The sequence below is a fragment of the Artemia sp. Qi Xiang Cuo genome, chromosome 10 (genome assembly GCF_049724085.1).
Source record: "Artemia sp. Qi Xiang Cuo chromosome 10, ASM4972408v1, whole genome shotgun sequence".
Lineage (NCBI taxonomy): Eukaryota > Metazoa > Arthropoda > Branchiopoda > Anostraca > Artemiidae > Artemia > Artemia sp. Qi Xiang Cuo.
In genome coordinates this window covers 71,034,433-71,055,073 of record NC_142803.1, presented here as the reverse complement: position 1 = coordinate 71,055,073, position 20,641 = coordinate 71,034,433, and the positions used below count along the sequence as shown (strand labels likewise).

Below are 20,641 nucleotides of genomic sequence, written 5' to 3'. Positions count from 1 at the left end.
AAAGATTTTTGTATCTACCAGGGATGACTCTGCAACACTTCACAAAAATTAAAAAGGAATTTGAGAATATCCTCGAATGTCAAAATGGGTAGATAAAAGTAAAAAATATGGCAAATCTTGCACATTTGCTGCGTCAAGCAACTGTTGTGTTTGTTTTTTAAAGTGCGCCTTTAAAGAAACAGATCATAATTTACACGATGCTGCTGTAATTTGCTCGGGTTGGCCATATTGAGATGGACAACCTTGCCACAGCCCTTATGGGTTGGCCATATTGAGATGGACAACCTTGCCACAGCCCTTATGGGTTAGCCATATTGAGATGGACAACCTTGCCACAGCCCTTATGGTAAGCACCGCAAGGTATCGGCTCCAGACGTTTGTCAAGAAAATCGCTACACTCATTGAGGCTGAGTTACTTACCATTGCTTACCCTATGTCACTGGAAAAACTCTTGCCAGCCGCCTCCAACACCCCTGCCTCTTCTAAAACCACTTTTAAGCTAAAGGGTGGGGAGGTTCCAACTTCCTGTAATCGAATCAAAATAATGAGGATGTAAAGAGTGGTCGACGCTATGACTGGTTGACTTACCAGAGATAGAAAAATCTCTGGTAAGTCAGGCAAACAGAGTCAAGCACGCAGACAAACAGAGATAAGTATGTTTTGACCCGTTAAGGTATGTCGATGCTTCATCTTATTTGACCGACTATCGTCGGCGATATTCTTTAGTCACTAAAGAACTATTACATTTGATCGCCAAGAACGGAGGCATACCCTCAAGAAATTATTGGTGTGTCGCCCCGACTATTTCGCTAAAATCAGGGCTGGGAAGTAGAGATAGCACATTAAATTGTTTTTCCAGAATATTATATGTTTATAATAAAGTAGTATATACTTATACATATTTGATACATAATTATGATTCTGGTGTATATTGTATCATTACTTGTGCAATTTTTCACCAAAAATCAGTTGCAAAAATTATTATTTCTACACAAAAATCAAAGGGTTAGATGCGGCAGAAAATCCGTAACAAAAGATAGTTATTTCGGCTTGAAAATCAACGGGTTAGACCTGACAGTAAAGAATTCAAGCAATTATAAGTGATCACCATAGAGATACAATATAACAGAGGGCCAGCGCTCTTCATTTGATAAGACGTCATTTAATAGCTCGTCAGGTATATGTAAAACCTTTGGCCATCACCGAATGGAATTGAAAATCTTAATAACAATTTTTAAAATAGACCATGAAACATTAACTTAAAAAATTTTGCGCTCAGGCGGTAATCGTCAATTGAATCAATGAGCTATTTCAGACAAAAATTGTCATTCGTCCAATTTTTACAGCCATTATTAGCATTCAATTAGATAATCATTCTCATCGTCCATAACTTCTACTGTTTTTATAAGAAAAATTGCCTAGTTGCCAGACCCAAGTTTTTTCAACTCTATTGGTTGCTAAATAAAGTAGCGAAATTCGCTAGTCGGCATCCAAGGCTTGATTCCGCAATCGAATATTAATCTTGGTTAGCCTGGGATTAAATTCCTTAAATTTAGCACTTGTGAATCACAGAAGACGATTTCCACCTTGAAACCTAATAATAATGATCACTAATAATACTAATTATGAAACAGTAGTTTTTGCTTGGATTTCTCATTAAAATTAGTTAATTTTAAGGTGACCAAAAGAACTTTCCTTATCTGTTGAAAAGTAGCTATTTCGACGGTCCTTAAAAAATGTATGTTCCAGCTCCAAAGAATTTCTTTCGTTAGTTCAACATCACCAGTAATTTGTCCTAATGTATCGTTTGATGAAATCCCTAGATCAGGCACGCAGGCACATTTTTTTTCGGGGGTTAAGAAGGGGCGTAATTTACTATGGGGCAGGGGGCAACTGACCCTCCCAAAGCTCGTTTTACCCCCACAGACCCCAGTTTGCCCCCCAGCTAAGATTTAGTTGCTCCAAAAACATTGTCAAACCTATGGTAATCCTGGCATAATTCAAGCGTCCACAGATACGGGTCAATTTTCTTTAGCACATCTTAACGTTTACGTTACTATATGGCTCATTTTTCCGTTTTCACTGTGATTTTCACTTTATTTGGGAAAAATATATCCAACTTTGCCCCCCCCCCCCCCCGGATTGTGACAAAATTATGACACTGGGGGGTTGGAATTCCGTGGGGACTTGAAACACTGACCACAACCCCCCTCTGCCTACTTCCCTGCCTAAGAGGTCTCCTGTGTAATTTCGTGTGCTAGACCCCATATTTCGCATAATATCCCAGGATTCTTTCAGCACCGTAACTATTAACAATTTGCTCATTACAGGGAATACAGCACACAACAATAGAGTAAATAAAAACAAAACAAAACGAGATAATCGAGAAATTGTAATTATTTGATCACAGACATTAGTGATTCAGGGGTTCATAGGCAACAAGTGATCCACTAGTGATTCAAACCAGGTAATCAAGAAATTGTAACTATTTGATCATAGGCATTAGTGATTCAATTACTTTCCATGACAAATGCAGCAAAACTAGAATTCTTTTTCGTATTTGTATTTTGCAAAAGATTTTAGTTGAATTTGCAAGAAAAGCAAATTGAAACACTCCAAAGATTAAGATTTTTCAATAAATAGAAGTAAAGGGTATATAAAATTCAACAAAATTCAAAATTCAGGGGGAAAAGGTGAAATTTCTTTTGTTGCACTCTTAAAATGTTCTAATTTTTAATTACGATTAGATATTTCATCATCAAGTATAATTAACAACTAATATACAATTAATATGATTAATATATAATTAGAATTTTATAATTAATATAAAAATCTAAAAATATCCAAATTTGGTGGGAAGAGGAGGGGAAATTTAAAATTGGCAGAGCTAAATTGTTCAAAATTTTAAATTAGGATTGATTATTATTGATAAATATAATTAAAAAGGTAATAAAAATCTAACAACATCTAAATTGGAGGTGAAGTCTCAATTTGGCAGCGTTAAATTGTTCAATAGATGCAAACAAAACATTTTTCCTCGAGCAGACAAAATGACGCGCAAAAATTCATCATATTCTAATCTTAAATAAAGAATTAGATTTTTTTTGGAAAGAGTTAATATAATATTTAGAATCTAACAACAGGTGAATTAGGTAGGGGGGGGGGAGGATTTCAATTGTCCTAGTATCAAATTAGACTGTCCGAGATATGCAAAATGTAATATTCACTCTCGAGTAGGACAAAATGACGCAAAAAAGTTAAATCACATTCCAATACTATACTATTAGGAATATATCCCAATATGATGTCTCAAGCAAATTGATACTCAATTTGATTAAAACTTGTTTATTACTTATTATTATTAAGATTAAAACTTATTATTAAGGTTTGTTCTTTACCTTAAAACACTCTTAACTATTTCCTCTTATTCACTTATGCTTTCTCTTACCTCTAAGAGTCAAAGGAGGGGGTTGAAACATGGTCTTCTGTTTACCTCGACTAGCTTCAGCGACCAGCCCCAAATCCCCTAGGACACTGACATCAGCCCTAACTTGAGCTACAGAACGGCCCGTAGTCTGAGCCACTGCTTTCATTAATGCTCCATCTCCCAGGCCCAGTTCTAAGCCTAAAAAATGAAAATTAACTCGCTCTGTCATGCAATTACAAAAATTTGCTACCTCTCCAAGATTTTTTAGTTGCCACAAAAGAAAACAACATTCATGGAAAGACGCTTGTACTAATAGATGTATACGCTTAAGTTTTGGGTAGAGGGGTTAATTATTTATCTGAGGGTGAAGGGAGAGGGGGTCAAGAAAAGAAAATTTTAGGTCATTGAGTTTTCCTAGGAAAGAAAATCCACCAAAAATAAGAAAGATTCCTACTATCCCCACCCCCTCATCGTTTGAATGCACGTATATACCATGCACATGTCACAGTGGGAGTAGACAAAGAGTGAGTAGGAAGAAAAAAACATTGCCAGTACCTGCGTTTCATCTACCCAAGAAAACACGAATATGCAAAATGATGATTTGAAATATACAGACTCAGCGTATTCGCACTGCGATTTATGTTCTACCTACCCATAAATCCAGCACGACAAACCCCTAGTATTGATATATCAATAAAGGGCTTAGAATTTAATATAGGCATAAGGATTTTACTGTGATGGTTTTTTTTTCAAGTCAAGGGCAGTATAGGCCCCTTATTTATAAGTATTCTTCTGCTTGTGTTCATCCTGAGCTTTTTCTCATTCACTGTAATACTAAAAAAAAAATAATTAAAAACTAAAAACAATAAAACTGATTAGTTTATAAACTAATTAAATATACTAATATACTAATTAAATCAACTTAATATACTTAATATATTAATTTTAATAAACGTGTAATTAATATACTAATTAAATAAACTAATAAACTAATTAAACTAATAAACTAATTAAAAACTAATAAAATAATACCTAATTAAAAACATACAAGTAAAGCAGTCAATGCATGATCACACAGAGATCCTAGGCTGGGACAATACTATCCCCGTAGAATCCATGAATACTACTACTACTACTACTACTACTAACGACTCATTGCCGCACCCAACCGCCAGAGGCCAACACAGCTACGCACGCTCCTCATCCATCCCAATCTATTCAAAGTCTTCTTCTTTACACCCTCAAAGGAACTTCCCATTTCCTTTAAATCTTTCCTTACGACATCCTCCCACTCCATCCGTGGACGACCTGATTTTCTTTTGGCCCTAGACGGTTGAATGACGACTAAAATCTTTTGCTATATATATACATATATATATATATATATATATATATATATATATATATATATATATATATATATATATATATATATATATATATATATATATATATATATAAAGATAGTACCGGGAGCCCGGCGGCTTTGCCGCCAGGCTCGGGCACTTGAAACGCTTCTTCATATACATTCTCACTGTCGCTTGTCTTGTAAACGCGGATAGTATTGTTCAGATAGTGGAACACAATCTTTTTTTTATTCCAGCAATTTATCTAGTCCGTATTTTTGATTTTCAAAGGTATGGTAGACATTGATGACCTTAGCCGAGTCAAAATACAAAACGCAATCATCATCGCTATCATTTTCAATTTGTTTGGTTCGTTTTACCTCGGCTTATCTTTCATCATCATGAGTTACATATCGCCGAACTTTTGTACTTTTAGCAAAGGTATGGAAGGCATTAATGACCTTATCCATGTCCAAATCCCAAACCCAATCATCATCGCTATTGTTTTCAATTTTGACAAGTTTTGATTGTCGATGTCCATGTTGATTTTCATTGACTCAATCACGTTCGGTGTTGCATGTCTTCTAACCGCATGTGCCTATGCTCTTCATTTTCATTTTTGACTTGCTCACATGCTAGATGTCGCATGTACTCAAACCACGTGTATTTTCAGTTTTGACACGCCACCACTTTTCTTCTGACCGCGTTTGTCCTTGCTCTGCATTTTCTTTTTTTGACTCGCCCACGTGCTCAGTGTCGTATTTTATCTAGCCGCGTTTGTCTGTGAACTTTATTTTCATTTTTAACATACATTTGTTGTCATTTTTCTCAAATGTTCTAATCGTTTATATCTTTGCTCTTAATTGCAATTTTTGATGCGTTTTTGGATTTTCATTATTTCAGACAAATTAGCAATAGCCTTTGCTTTAGCTGTCCGTATTGGTGTTGTCACAATTGATGGTCCAGGCTGTCAAATTTCACATCTTATCACGATGATACTTCAGGTGTTGGTTCCAAGAATCATCATTTATAGTAACTGCAACTCCTGCAAACATTATCAAAGGTATGGCAGGCATTGATGACCTTATCCATGTCAAAATCCAAAACCCAACCATCATCGCTATCATTTTCAATTTCTACACGTTTTGATTCTCGCTGACCCTGTTGATTTTCATTGACTCGCTCACATGTTCGGTGTCGCATGTCTTCTAACCGCGTGTGTCTTTACTTTTCATTTTTGACTTGCTCTCATGCTCGGTGTTACATGGCCTCTAGCCGCGCGTCTTTCCATTTTTGACACACCACCGCTTTTTTTCTAACCGTGCGTGTCTTTGCTCTTCACTTTTTAATTTTGACTCGCTCCCTTCCTTGGTGTCATGTCTTCTTACCGCGTGTGTCTTGCTCTTTATTATCATTTTTAACACGCTCTATTTGTCGTTCATGCATATCTATTAACCGCCCGTGTCTTGGCTCTTCATTTTCGTTTGAAACACGTTTTTGGATTTTGATTACTTCAGGAAATTTAGCAATGACCTTTGCTTTAGCTGTCCGTATTGGTGATGTCACAATTGATGGTCCAGGTTGTCGAATTTCACATCTTATCACGTTTGATACCTCAGGTGTTGGTTCCAAAAGATCATCATTTATAGTAACTGCAACTGCAAATTTTTGTTTTTTGGGCCTTTCAACAGACATTATATTATATAAATAAATGTTGCGTTGACAGAAGAAATAGAACAAATATATACATACACAATTATTGCTCACGTATAAAGATAGTATATATATACACATAATAACGGGGTGAAACTTATAAAAACATAGACAATTTCAGTGCGAAAAAGCCAAAGGCATAAACAAACTGAAAAAAGGAGTGTTTAATCTCAAAGAAGTGACAAATAATAAGAAAAGGCTACACAAAACAATCTGTCTCTGTATCTCTCTTTTTCCCCCCCCCCCCTTCCCTATCTCTTTCTATTTATTAGCTCACCCTTAACAAAAATACTTATGGGCCAAATGAGGGGAGAATCAGAAATAATAATTTGACTTAATTCGAGAAAGTATTTTTTTTATGTATATGTATTTCTCCAATGATGCACAACTTAATAAGTTGTTGATAATTTGTAACTAAAATGTTTTTGGAAATAAAATTAGTGAAGCCATATAGTGAAGAAATAGAATAAATATGTACATACACAATTATTACTCACATATAAAGATAATATATATATATATATATATATATATATATATATATATATATATATATATATATATATATATATATATATATATATATATATAAAAACGGGGTGAAACTTACTGAAAAAAGGAGTGATTAATCTCAAAGAAGTGACAAATAATAAGAAAAGGCTACACAAAACAATCTGTCTCTGTATCTCTCTTTTTCCCCCTCCCCCCTTCCCACCTCTCTCTCTCTCTCTTTCTTTTTATTAGCTCACCCTCAACAAAAATATTTATGGGCCAAATAAGGGGAGAATCAGAAATAATAATATGACTTAATTGGAGAAATTATTTTTTATATATATGTATTTCTCCTATGATACACAACTTAATAAGTTGTTGATAATTTGTAACTAAAATATTTTTGAAAATAATATTAGTGAAGCCATATACCTGTGTAGGCAGGAGCAAGCTGGTTTATACACATTCTTAGAGCGGGAACTATGTCATCAGGAGAAAGGACCACAAGAGATCTTAAGAAATTGGCGACAATTTCTATAGACTTTAGCCTCGAACTGGTTGCCTCCACCAATTCAAGGGTTCGTGCAAAAGCGAGGTAAGGTACTTTTTCTTCTCTGGTCCAACAAGCGTCATTAATTGGATGATACGGTGATTTGGAGGGGCTATAGACTTCTGGCTTCACCTTTGCGTCTGCAATAAAAAATATACATATATAAAATAAATTCAGTACTGAATGAGCCTTTGAACTGTGAGGACGCAAATTGGATTTAACTTTGAATTTAATTGGTTTTTAAAAAGTGTATTTGTTAGACAGTGAAGATATTGCGAAAGATTGAATTGGCTAGGGATTATACACCTTGGATTACATCATTTAATTAGGAAAAAAAAATAAAGTAGGCCAAAGACAATGAATTAAGCTCTGATTGAGTTGTAGTTCAGGTGCCTTTACCGCTTGCCCTGAGGAGTGGAATGAAATGCAAATATTTGATTAGTTGAATTTTGCAAACGCTACAGAGTATTCCTGAAAGTTGGTTGTGATTCCTGAAGTGGAGTCGGTATTCAAGCGCTGTTGGAAATCGTCGGTGCAGGAGATAGGGGTGTTAGCCGTGCCCAAATTAACGGTGGCTAAGCAAACTGCACGTCCGCATCGACGTGGATAAATAATTGGGGCAAGAATAGGTAAGAGAGATTAAATATTTTATTTGCACTTGCCATGGGGCGAAAAAGGAAGATTGCTAAAACTGTCCAAGTAGGATCCCAGTCTGGTGAGAACAGTTTGTTGAATTCGACCGTTTCATCTGAAGGGAATAACGATGTCGCTTCACTGAAGATCCTGGTGGATGATTTTGCTAAGATGCTAACAATACTTACTGAAAATGGTAAAAAACTAGACTCTATAAACAATAGTATAAAAATGTTAGAAAATCGTATGGTATCAGTGGAAAATACACAGTCTGAGCTAAAATCAGAAGTTAATACTACGAATTCGCGTGTTACACAGCTTGAATCTGATGTTCTAAACTTAAGAAATCAAATGTCAATTATCGCTAGTGCAACGAAAAAGTATGAAACCGGGAATGCAGATCTGTCTCGTCGGCTTATGGCATCTGAATATCGACATACAGAGACGAATATTATCGTTTGGAATGCTCCCTGCGAAAATACCACCCAAGCCGAAACGTTTTTTGACCAGTTGTGTTTGGAGGGTCTAGGTCTGTCCATGGTCCCGAGGTTTCGAGTTGTTGGTAATGTCCGTAAGGAGCAACAGTATTTTAAAGTTGATGTTGGTTCTCGAGATGTGAAGGTCGGTGTGCTTAAGAATGGAAAGAAATTACAAGGTATAGTTATTGGTCACCATAGAAATGTATCTGTTAGCGATGATGCACCAATATCAGTTCGTGAAGCTTGAAGGAAGTTGTACGTAAACAAATCTAGATTAAATGCTATAGGAGTATCAGCATGGGTTTCCAATACAGTTCCACCATATATACAGATCGACCGTGGTGGTGTGGCGGCAAAATTTGGTTACGATGAGCCTATCCCTGAGTTATGTTACCAATAGTTGGTTATATCATTAATGGTTAATTAAGATTTTGTTAAGATTTTTTTTTTTTTTTTTTTTTTGTATTTGTGTTTATGGAAAAGAAAAGAAAAGTTGTTCCATTTTTTTTAATTTATTTAGTTTTTGTTAGAATTTAGAATGGGTAAGTGGTAGACACAGGTAGAGCATTGTGTTTTCTTCAATTATAATTTTCTGGAATTCAGTAATGGAAACAGTAAGCCTGTATTGTGACAGGCTAGTGTTAGTGAAAATTTTTTCACTTTTTTTGTATTTGTTTGTTTATTTATACTATTTTGTTAATATGTTTGTTAATGTTTTTAGGTTATATTGTGTTTTTTTTGGAACTTTAATTACGTTGGAAACGGGACCACCGACCCTCCGAGTTATAGTAAGTTATTCAGTTGGTTAGGTTTGGTTGCAACTACCCTCCTTTTCTTTTTATATATATATATATATATATATATATATATATATATATATATATTTATAAAAAATGGTAATTGTTCGTAATGATCGTTTGGATTGGCTTGAGAATAATCCATTGAGTGTTTCGGATTTAGGATTAGGGATACTTCACAGGGATTTTGATATGGGGGTAGATGATGTTTTTCCGATGGTTAATTATAAGTGCCCAGTTGATTTACATACTAGACTGGCACCGGATAAACTTGGCATTTTTCATTTGAATTGTCAGGGGTTAAATAGTACATTGGATTATTTGTCGGAGCTGTGTATGCTATCTGATTTTCATATTCTTGCACTTACTGAAACATGGTTAATGAATAATAATTCTGGACTATTGGATATTTTAGATTATAATATGTATGTTAAGAACCGTACTCACCATCAGCATGGAGGACTTGCCCTGTATATTAGAACTGATTTGAATGTGAAGGTTAGGGATGATTTGTCTGTTAATAAAGAGATGATTTTTGAGTGTTTTGTTAAGGAGTTTGATAAGAATGGTGACCCATTTTGTATTGCTGTTTGTTACCGCCCCCCTTCAGCTAGTGTAGATTGTTTTTTAGAATTATTAGAGCAACAAATGGACCTTCTAACTCGTAAGAACATGCCGCGTTTTGTGTGTGGAGATTTTAACATTGATTTGAAATTGTTAGCATCTAATTTAAAAGACCGGAATTTTTTGAATTTAATGTTAGGTTATGGGATGCATCCTGCTGTAAGTATTTGTACTAGAGTGACGGAGTCATCTTCATCTCTAATTGATAATGTATTTTTGAATGTTCCCCATGATTCGTCAAGTGTTGTGTTAAATGATGTTTCGGATCACTTTGGTTTGGCAATATTAGTTCCGGGTATATTTAAGAATATTAATATTAACTGTGATGCTCACCCTAAGCCTAAGAAATTATTAGTTGATTCAAATACTATTTCAAGATTTAAGCTTAGGATAGAACAGTTAGATTTTAAATTTTTACAAGAAGAATTAGATTTAAATTTGAATTTTGAGCTTTGGTATGGTAAGATTAAGGATACGTTTTTGGAATGTTGTGAAGTGTCAGGAATACAGAAGAGAAGGGCGTCTTCGAAAAAACCTTGGATTACGAAGAGTTTGTTACAGTCAATTAATATAAGACGTTTTTTATATAATTTGTCAACAAGGAGCAATGATCCTCATGATAAAGTAATATATATAGTTTATAATAGTAGGTTAAATGCTGCACTCCGACTGGCTAAGGTAGAATATTATAAGGTTAAATTTAAAAAAGTTGAGGGTAACCCGAGTAAGACTCGGAAATTGATTAAGTCGGTGACTTGCCCTGGTAGCGTCTTGATCCGTCCAGATAATATGGGAATGAATAATAATGTTGCAGATGAGATGTGTAATCACTTCGCTACTATTGGACAGCGTGTGTCATCATCGGTGCCAGTATTTGATCAAGATGGAGATTTTCGTCAGTTCCTACCTGAAGATTGTGATGTATCTGCGTACCTTAAATCTGTAACTATTGATGAATTATTTGATGTTATAAATAATATGAAAAATGGTGCATCAGGAGGCGATTTTATTTCGTTGAAGGTTTTGAAGTCGATATTACCTGTTATATCTAGTAGTTTTTTAGGACTGATAAATAATTGTTTAAAATCTGGAATATTTCCCGATTGTCTAAAGTGCGCGAATGTTATCCCGATATTTAAAGGAGGGGATAATAAATGTTTTAGTGATTATAGACCGATTTCTTTACTGCCATTTATTTCTAGAGTGTTTGAAAAGTTGATTCATAGTAGGATGGTAAGTTTTTTCGAAAAAAGACAATTTTTTAGTTCTAGTCAGTTTGGGTTTAGGAGTCATCATTCTACAGAGCATGGAGTTTTGTTTTTAACAACTTTTATTAATGATGCTTTAGACAAGGGTCTGAAGATAGCTTCGATATTTTTGGATATTACTAAAGCATTTGACTCTGTTGATCATGATATACTAGTTCAAAAGCTATATAGTAGTGGTATACGTGGTGATTTTTTAAATGTGATAGTTAGTTTTCTTAGTGGAAGGACTCAGTGTGTCGTGATGGATGGAGTTACATCTAAAATTGAATATATTTTGATTGGAGTACCCCAGGGTTCCGTTTTGGGCCCTTTGTTGTTTTTGGTTTATATTAATGACCTTTGTAGAGCTTCAAGTAATGTATCTTGTTCTTTAGACCTTGATACTTACGGTACTAAAGGAATTCTACCATGTTTTGCTGATGATGCCATTTCACTGTAGCTGCTAGAACGGAAAATGAGCTGGTGACTATATTAAAACAAGGTATTTCTTCAATTGAAAAGTGGATGCAAGTAAATAAATTGAAACTGAATCACAATAAGTCGAATTTTTTGATTTATGGTAGAATTACTGGACATTATCCTTGGATTAATAAGATAGAAGTAGGGCACCATACTATTGTAAGATCTACTAGTACTAGAGACCTTGGTGTTATAATTGATGAAAGCCTTAGTTTTAAAGACCATATTGCATCTGTTAACAGCAAATTGTCTCGTAATATTGGTATTATGCGTAAACTTAGGTATCTTTTTCCGTGTGAAATTCTGAGAATGTTGTATTTTTCTATGGTTCAACCATATCTCATTTACTGTTGTATGGTTTGGTCGAAAACATTCGTAACTAACCTCCATCCGCTCTGCGTAACACAGAATATAGCAATTAGAGTTCTTTATGGTAATCAAATTGACCTATCTGTCTCGGTGAGGCATCTTTACCGAGAGTATAAAATTCTACCGTTGGCAGGAATATGTGTATTCTATAATGCTCTGTTTATGTTTAAATATTTAGCTTCGGAGTTACCATCATGTTTTTCAGGAATGTTTAGTCTTGCGTCTACTATTCACGATCATTTGACACTGATCTTCTCAGTTGGTGCGAAGACCAGCTATGGTCACGTCTAGGTCTAGGTTTTCAATTCGCCATGTTGTTCCGTTAGTTTGGGAGAGTTTGCCAGAGGATTTGAGGAATGTTGGGGGTTTGCAGGATTTTCGTAAGTCGCTAAAGAACCAGTGTTTTGATGTGTATATTTTGAATGGATTATTCCACGCCACTTAAGTTATTGTTTTTGAGGAGGGTTTAGTTGCAGCTGAATATGATTATAATTATTATAATTTTGTTGGGTGTTGTTTGGAGGTTCGTTGGTTTTCGGGTCCGGTAAGTTGAGCTCTAATTATGTTTTTTTTTTTTTTTTTTTTTTTTTTTTTTTTTTTTTTGATTTATCAGGAGGGTTTTCTACCGCACAAGCATGCTTCAGGGAATCGATGATGTATATTTTTTTTTAAATAAACCCAGTGTTACTTAAAAAAATATATATACATATACATATTCAAATATTATATTTAGATATAGCAATTTACTTTCAAACAAGCCTTTAAACAGTTTTCTATGATGTTCCACACCCCGCTAGCAGTGTAAGAGGAAAAAGGGGGAAAGAAGAGGACATACTAGTGCTACTTATGCAAAAAAGAGATTTTCCTTTTTGTTCAAGCCACTACCCATACAAAACCCGTGCAAGGGACTGTAAGTTTTCTGTATATTGTTTTCTACCATGGCGATCCTAATGATGTACCTTTTGTTCTGGTCCATTGCCAATTTATAGAGGTTTCTTGCTATTTTTCAAAGTTACCGTAAATTTGTTTTCGAGATAATGTTTTACTATTAAGACTAATCGAGATAATAATTACCATTCCTGAAAGGTACTACTACTACCGCTGCAACCATTATATACACGTTTTTAAGATTTAAAACTCGTTACCGTACAAAATGCCAAGTTAGGAAGAATTGTCATTTGAAGCTAGAAACAAAAAAACCTCACATATCCAGAAATGATAACTATGATTTCGATTGATCTTAATGGTAAAAGTTTACTGCGAAAACAACGTTGTGGAAATTTCAAAAAATAACCTGAAGGTCCTCAAAAATGGTGTCGGATTAAAAAAAAAGCAAACCATTGGAATTGCTTTTGTCGAAAGCCACATACAGGACACTTACAGCATCCCACCTTGAACAACAAGAAAAACCGCTTGTTCATGGGTAGCACCAATGCCGTATCTATGGGTGAAGTAGGGTTGTTTGACACCCCCCTCCCCGACATTTTCGTCAGACTCGTAAAAACGCAACAAGACGAATATAAACAAATTTTTGTACAAGGACTTCCACCAAGCCATTCTCAGAACTCAAATTTTTCCCTTTCTACCCTCTCTTTGTTTTGAGCGTCGAGGGCTGCTTGGCAGAGGCGGAGGTCCTTGCCAATATATCTGCTTTGTCTCTCGTTACTTCCTTTTAACTGGCTAAAAGTCACCCTCGTTATGGTTTCTTAATTATTTTGATATTTTTTTTTTTTTTGTATTTTGTCAAACATCCAAGAGCCAACTTTAGCAAAAACAAAACTTGATATAAGGTCAACCCACAATAAAACTAAGAAAACGAGAAAACTAAGATTCGGTTGTATGCATTATCTTTTTGGTTTTTCTTGACTGAACCTTTTTGGTTTTCTTGGTTTTCTGCTTAAAGCAATGACGTTAACAATATATCATTGTTGGTTTTGTTTTTAGTTTTCTTGTTTTCTATCGCAACTAATAAGACAGGTATCTTTGAAGATTTAACAGCAATTATGGGTTTAAACAGAGATTATGGGTTTAAAAGAAAATAAAACTACAAGTGCCAGTGCGAGTGCTGTATAGCAGTATTAGTTGCAGTTAACAGTTACAGTTACAAAGCAGAATAGAAAGATTAGGAAGAACAGAAATAGAAAAAAAAAGAATAGAATACTTTAATATCCAAATAAGTCCCAAATTTATATGGGATTAAAATGTTCTGGAAGTAGGCAAATTCTTTTTTTTTATTTGGTAAAATTCTAGATTAGAGGCTTTTGTCAACCTTGGAAAGTAGTTAAGAACGTTGAATTAAACTCTCAGGAATCAATCCCTGCTACCTCAATATTCCCCTGGGAAGGTATTTTGAAGTATTTATCTTCACCCATTTCCCCTCCAAAGGGCAATCCCCCAATAATTTTTTAAATTTAATTTCTGGCCGTTTTTTATATCATGAAAAGAAAAGGCCTTCCATCTTCCATCCCCGTGTAAAATTTCCTCGGGAATTCACCCCTCCTCCGGAAAATTTCCCCTGAAAAATTATTCCCTTGGAAACTACCCTGTAAAAGAAATCCCCCCTCCTCCTAAAAATACATATTTCCCAATAACAAATACTATGTGAGCATTGGGCTAATCACATAAATTACAGCCCTTTCCCAGGGACAATGGAGGGTTATGTCATCACTAAAGGCATAGCCATCTAATCTGTTGACTATGCTAAGTTAAATAACTGTGTTAAACTCTTGATCGGATATCTTTGGGGGCAAAATGGCCTGGGAGGGGGCTAGTTGCACTCCAATCTTTTTGCTCAATTAAAAAGATAATTAAAACTGCGATTTCCGTTAGAATAAGCCCTCTTTCGATCTTCTGGGACCATTGGGTCAATATGATTACCCTTGGGAAAAAAAACAAACAAGTAAACACACATCCGTGATCTTTCTTCTGCCAAAATTTTTTGTAGATGGGGGCTTGAAACCTCTACAGTACAATCCTCATATTTGCTGAATCTAATGGTGTGATTTTCACTAAGATCATTTGACTGTTTGGGGATGTTCTACCCCTTTTTCGAAAATCAGGCAAATTTTCTCAGGCTCGTAGGTTTTGATGAGTATGACTAAACTTAATGAGTTTTATATATTATTGTTATCTGCGTAAAAAGCCAATTCTTTTAATGTATTACTGTTGTTGTTAAAAATACAGTTGTTACAAAAATTCCGTTTTTTAGAGTTTAGGTTACTATTGGGCGGAGTCACTTCTTACTTACACTTCCTGACCACGAACTATTTCATCGAACTCCCGTTTTTAGGCGGCAAAGTAGCATTTAAGATAAATAAAACATCCTCTTTACGTACGGGTAAAAACCCATGATTGATACTCTTTTTAGGTTGGGTATTCCAATGAAGCTTATTATCAGAGAATTTGTAGGAAAGCTGGTTTTTTTCTCAAGACAAAATTCGAAAAAATCCGTTGGCAGTATTTAATGGGCAGAAACCGTAAGCAACTAAAAAACAGGCGCGTTTTTTTCAATTTTTAATCTAAAAATTATAATAATAAAAATTATTTTATAGGCTAATTTAATAGGTGAGTCTTCCCACCCTTTGCATGTAAATATGTTAGGTTGATAAGAACAGAACTTAACTTACTACTTGTTGACGGAGCTTTCCCTTTTGGCTGAAAAAACGGTGCAATATTAGCACTCTTTTTTGTTGTGTCCTCGGACACACTTTCGTCTTTTTGCATTTTCACAATTGGCTCACTTTTATCTAAACTCTTAGTTTCTTCATTTTTCTTTTTCTCCTTTGTGGCTAGTTTCTTTGCTTTTTTACTTGCACGGTCAACTTTCGCTTTATTCCCATTTTCCTCAATCTTTAACTTCTTAGCCGGTGAAGGTTGTGAAGTTTCTTCATTTTCTTCTTCGCTGTCAGATTCAATTTTATTTCTCTTTGCTGATTTTCGTTTTTTGATAGGCGAGTCCTCTGAATCAGATTCCTTTTTAATAGACATTGCTGATTGTATAGGTTTATCATTTGTTTGCACTAAAGTTGTAGCTGGGCCTTCTGACCCAACTGCTGTCAGAGTATTTATCACCTGCTTTGTCATTTTCCTCCGTGGCTTTTCCTTTATCCTCATTTTTTACTTTTTCTTGTTTTTCAGTTTCTCCTTTGTCATTTTCCTCCGTGGCTTTTTCTTTATCTTCATTTTTTACTTTTTCTTGTTTGGTTTTCTTTGGAGAAGCAGAAAAAAAATGCCTGAAAGAATTACAAACCGTTATACCGTTATTACACCGTTACAAAGTTAGTAGTCTTATTACATTTGAAGAAGCAAAGAAAGGGCGATTTAGCGTACACTGAAGGCATCGTAAGAAATTATGAAAAGATGAACCAGAATCGGAAGGATTGGCTTCGGGACAAAAAACAGAAAAAAAAACTTCAAAAACAACAATACACTTACAACCGGCTAAAGAACGCAAATGAAATTGACAGAAGGAATAAATCATTCATTGGCCATTACTTATCATTTTTATTACATTCGTCAAAATAACGTATACACATATATGGGTCATAACCCGTCCAAAGACTAAAAACCTAGTGTAACTCGTTAAACGAAATAAACAATTAAAATGGTTATTAAAAAGGAAGAAAAACGAGCAAAAATATACAAAACGTAGGCACCGCGTATACAAGTAATAAAAAGTGAGAAACTCACTTTTTGTTATTTTTTTTTCTGTAATGTAGGTGACAAGTTTTTTTCATATCTGGTGGTAAAGCAGCGAACAGGGGACAAGGTAGGAACGGGCCGAGAAGCAGCCCATGGCAGGCAGAAACTCGCTGGAGAGTGTCTTTTAGGAAAAACGTTGTCCGTGCTAAGATTTGTCATTGCATTTTATGAAAAACAGAGGTACAACATACCTCTCCTGCGCTCAAAAGTTTCTAACCTAACTCTTTTCAGAAGAAAAGAGCATAGAACTTTTCCTTCCATGTGAATTATTCGCAGATTTCTTTTTTGGACTTATTCAATTTTATCTGACTCTACCTGGACTGGAAGCCAAACTGGACTGCAAATCTAAGGTGAGAGCAGACAAAGGAAGTATAAATCCTTCAAGACTGGGAAGGAGGGTGCCAAATTTAATTAGGAGCTTGAGCGAGATAGACGCACTAGTTTTATTGATGATATTGCAACATGAATGTCTCACTTTAAATTAGAAGAAATTCTAATCAGAGACAAAGCTTATTGGGAGAGAGTAAAGGGTGGACCTACGAACAGAGCAGCATAAGGGAGGAGTAAGCTATACTATCTTAGCCTCAGGTGGCTTAGGTGCAGACATAAGTTGTCAGTAGTGGTAGTAGAAGATATTGTATATAAGCTTACCAATGAATATGAGATACGTGTAGATAAAGATTGGTGCGGAAAATCTTCCTCCCTGGAATTTCCCTTTGAAATACATTTCTGTTCGACAGCTGCATCCTCTCCTAGAAAATGTCTTGCCCCTCCCCCCCCCCCCATTGGAAAAAATCTAATCTGTGTGTATTAATGTAGATAACGGCACTGGTTGCAGTTTTGAATATCCAGAAGGTGACATCAACTTTAAAAGTGTGAAGAAATATACTCAGACTCGTCCATAATTCTTCTCATAAACTCTTCCCATGTATTTGCTGCAGTTGAGAAAATCAAAAAACAATCCTGGTACATCCCATTTACTCTTAAGCAACAATAGAACTTTGAAACTCTAGTTGTGTGTGTTTATATAAGAATCAGTTTCAGATAAGTTAATACCTCCAAAATAAACATAAATACTATATTTTAAGAACACAAAATGTAATTAAAAATAAGTTATGAAAAAAATGCAATGAGCCAGAAACTGAATGACGTCATACTCTCCCCTATTGATATCCGAATATGAAATGAAATGACGTCATGACATGAAATGCAATGAAGTATATATAGAGATACAATACACTGATTAATTTAGTTTCTTATGAACTCTCACCAAAACAGCTATAGCATTTGCACCATGGAAGTGCTCTGAATATTTCAAAAGCAACAGACGAAAGTTTTGGCAAGTGAATGTTTAGACTATTGGAATTCAAGCTGCAGTTAATAGAGGTATATAAGCCATTTCAGACCATGAATACATGAATTAGCTATCTAGTAGAAACTAATAGAAGCTAACAAGATGACCAGGACCAGTTTCAGGTTAGTGAATTTTTTACTGTTTCATTTAGGCTTTTTACTTGTACATAAAACCTTATTTTGGTTTTCTAGGTTCTCCTTAAAAGCTACCAAGGATGATAAGGAGTTAATACCATATGATTTGGAAGATTTGTTGGTTGAAATAATATTGTGTTGACTAAAAACAGGTATAATCTAGTTACTAATGATATATTAGGTAATATTATACTTCAAACTTAGGTCGTGAACATGAAAATGATCAAATCTCAGGTAATCAAATTGTATTCAAATAGTTCGTGGTATTTAACAGTTCATGGTAACGAACTGTAAGTAAGGAGTGACCTGGCTCAATAGTAATGAAAACTCTTAAAAAAAATTTTTATACCAATAGATATGTCAAAAGAATCGGCTTACTATGCTGATTCCAAATATATTAGTTTCATTAAGTTTAGTCTTACCCATCAAAGGCTAAGAGCCTGAAAAAATCTGCCTGATTTTCGAAAAAAGGGGGAAACGCCCTGTAAAAGTAATATAATCTTAATGACCATCAGATTCAGCGTATCAGCGAACCCTACTGTATATTTCAAGCTCCTATCTGCAAAAATATAACATTTTGTATTTTTTGCCAGAAGAGATATCACGGATGCGTGTTTAATTGCTTGTTTTTGTCTTTTTTTCTCAGGGGTGATCGTATCGACACAATGGTCCTAGAATATCGGAAAAGGGTTCATTCGAACGGAAATTAAAAGTTCTAGTGCTCTTTTTAAGTAACCAAAGAGATTGGAGGGCAACTAGGCCTCCTTCCACACCCCCTTTTCCCAAAATTAAATAAAAAAAACAAGTTTTTTTAACTGAAAGTAAGGAACGACGTTAAAACTTAAAACGAACAGAAATTATTCCGTATATGAAGGGGGCTGTCCCTCCTCAACGCCTCGCTCTTTACGCTAAAGTTTTTTTATTGTTTAAAAAAATAGAGTTGTGAGAAAGTCAAACTTTAGCGTAAAGAGCGAGGCGTTGAGGAGGGGACAGCCCCTTCATATACGGAATAATTTCTGTTCGTTTTAAGTTTTAACGTCGTTCCTTACTTTCAGTTAAAAAAACTTGTTTTTTTTATTTAATTTTTGAACGTTTTTGAATTAATGCAGGTTTTGATTTTGGCTCACCGTACATGAATAATTAAAACAAAATTTGCATATTATATTTGGTTAAATGGCTTTCTCGAAACTTGTTTAATTTTATTTACGAACGTTTTTATTAGTAATAAATATACGTAACTTAGAATTAACTTACGTAACGAACTTCTATATTCATAAATTTTTAACACGTATATTAGGGGGTTCGCCCCTAGTCAATACCCTGCTCTTTAAACTATAGTTCGAATTTTTTTTCCAGTTCTTTAAAAATGACCTCTTAAGCAAAGTCAGTTTATCAGTTGAAAAACTTGTTTTTTTTTTATTTAATTCCTGATTTTTTTCTTTAATAATGCTGGGAAATCCGGTGCCCACTTCATAGCAATGTGCCTGTCTCCAGGAAAATTTCCTTCATGGAAAGATCCTTCCATATAGCCCCCGAACCTCTCCTTCCCCCACCTACCAGAAAAATCTCCTCTGAAAAAGTCTGTATACTTCCCAATAACCAATACTATATGTTAACATTGAGTAAAGTTCATAACTTTCAGCCCTCCCCCTGGGGACTTTGGGGGATCAAGTCATCCTAAAAGACATTTTTATCATATTTTCGACCATGCTGAACAAAATGGCTATCTCAAAATTTTGATCGGGTGAATTTGGGAAAAAAATGAGCGTGGGAGGGGGCCTAGTTGCCCTCCATTTTTTTGGTCACTTAAAAAGGGCACTAGAACTTTTAATTTCCGTTTCAATGAGCCCTCCCACGATATTTTAGGACTACTGGGTCGATACGATCACCCCTGGGGGAAAAAAAAACAAAAAACAAACAAAAAAACAAATAAACACGCATCCGTGATCTTTCTTCTGGCAAAAAATGCAAAATTCCACATTTTTGTAGATAGGAGCTTGAAACCTCTACAGTAGGGCTCTCTAATACGCTGAATATGATGATTTAATTTTCATTAAGGGTCTATCACTTTTAGGGGGTCTTTCCCCCTTTTTTCGAAAATCAGCCAAATTTTCTCAGGCACGTAACTTTTGATGGGTAAGATTAAACTTAATGAAACTTATATATTTGAAATCAGAATTAAAATCTGATTCTTTTGATGTATCTATTGGTATCAAAATCCCGTTTTTTAGAGTTTCGGTTACCATTGAGCCGGGTCGCTCCTTACTTACAGTTCGTTACCACGAACTGTTTGAT

General features: G+C 34.9%; 1 protein-coding gene across 2 annotated transcripts in view; it reads right to left on the bottom strand.

Annotated features, from left to right (window-relative positions):
• The window catches only part of DNAlig1 (DNA ligase 1), a 158,643-nt gene that overhangs the window by 82,548 nt on the left and 55,454 nt on the right, over positions 1-20,641 (bottom strand). Inside the window, exons 3-6 of one of the 2 annotated variants that reach the window (XM_089095700.1) lie at positions 16,278-16,389; positions 15,784-16,228; positions 7,411-7,668; positions 3,449-3,625 (exon numbers count right to left, since the gene is read on the bottom strand). In XM_089095700.1, the coding sequence (XP_088951826.1) occupies positions 3,449-3,625; positions 7,411-7,668; positions 15,784-16,228; positions 16,278-16,389 (992 nt within the window). Of the gene's footprint in view, positions 1-3,448; positions 3,626-7,410; positions 7,669-15,783; positions 16,390-20,641 lie in introns of both variants that reach the window. The other variant, XM_089095699.1, reaches the window with a different exon arrangement.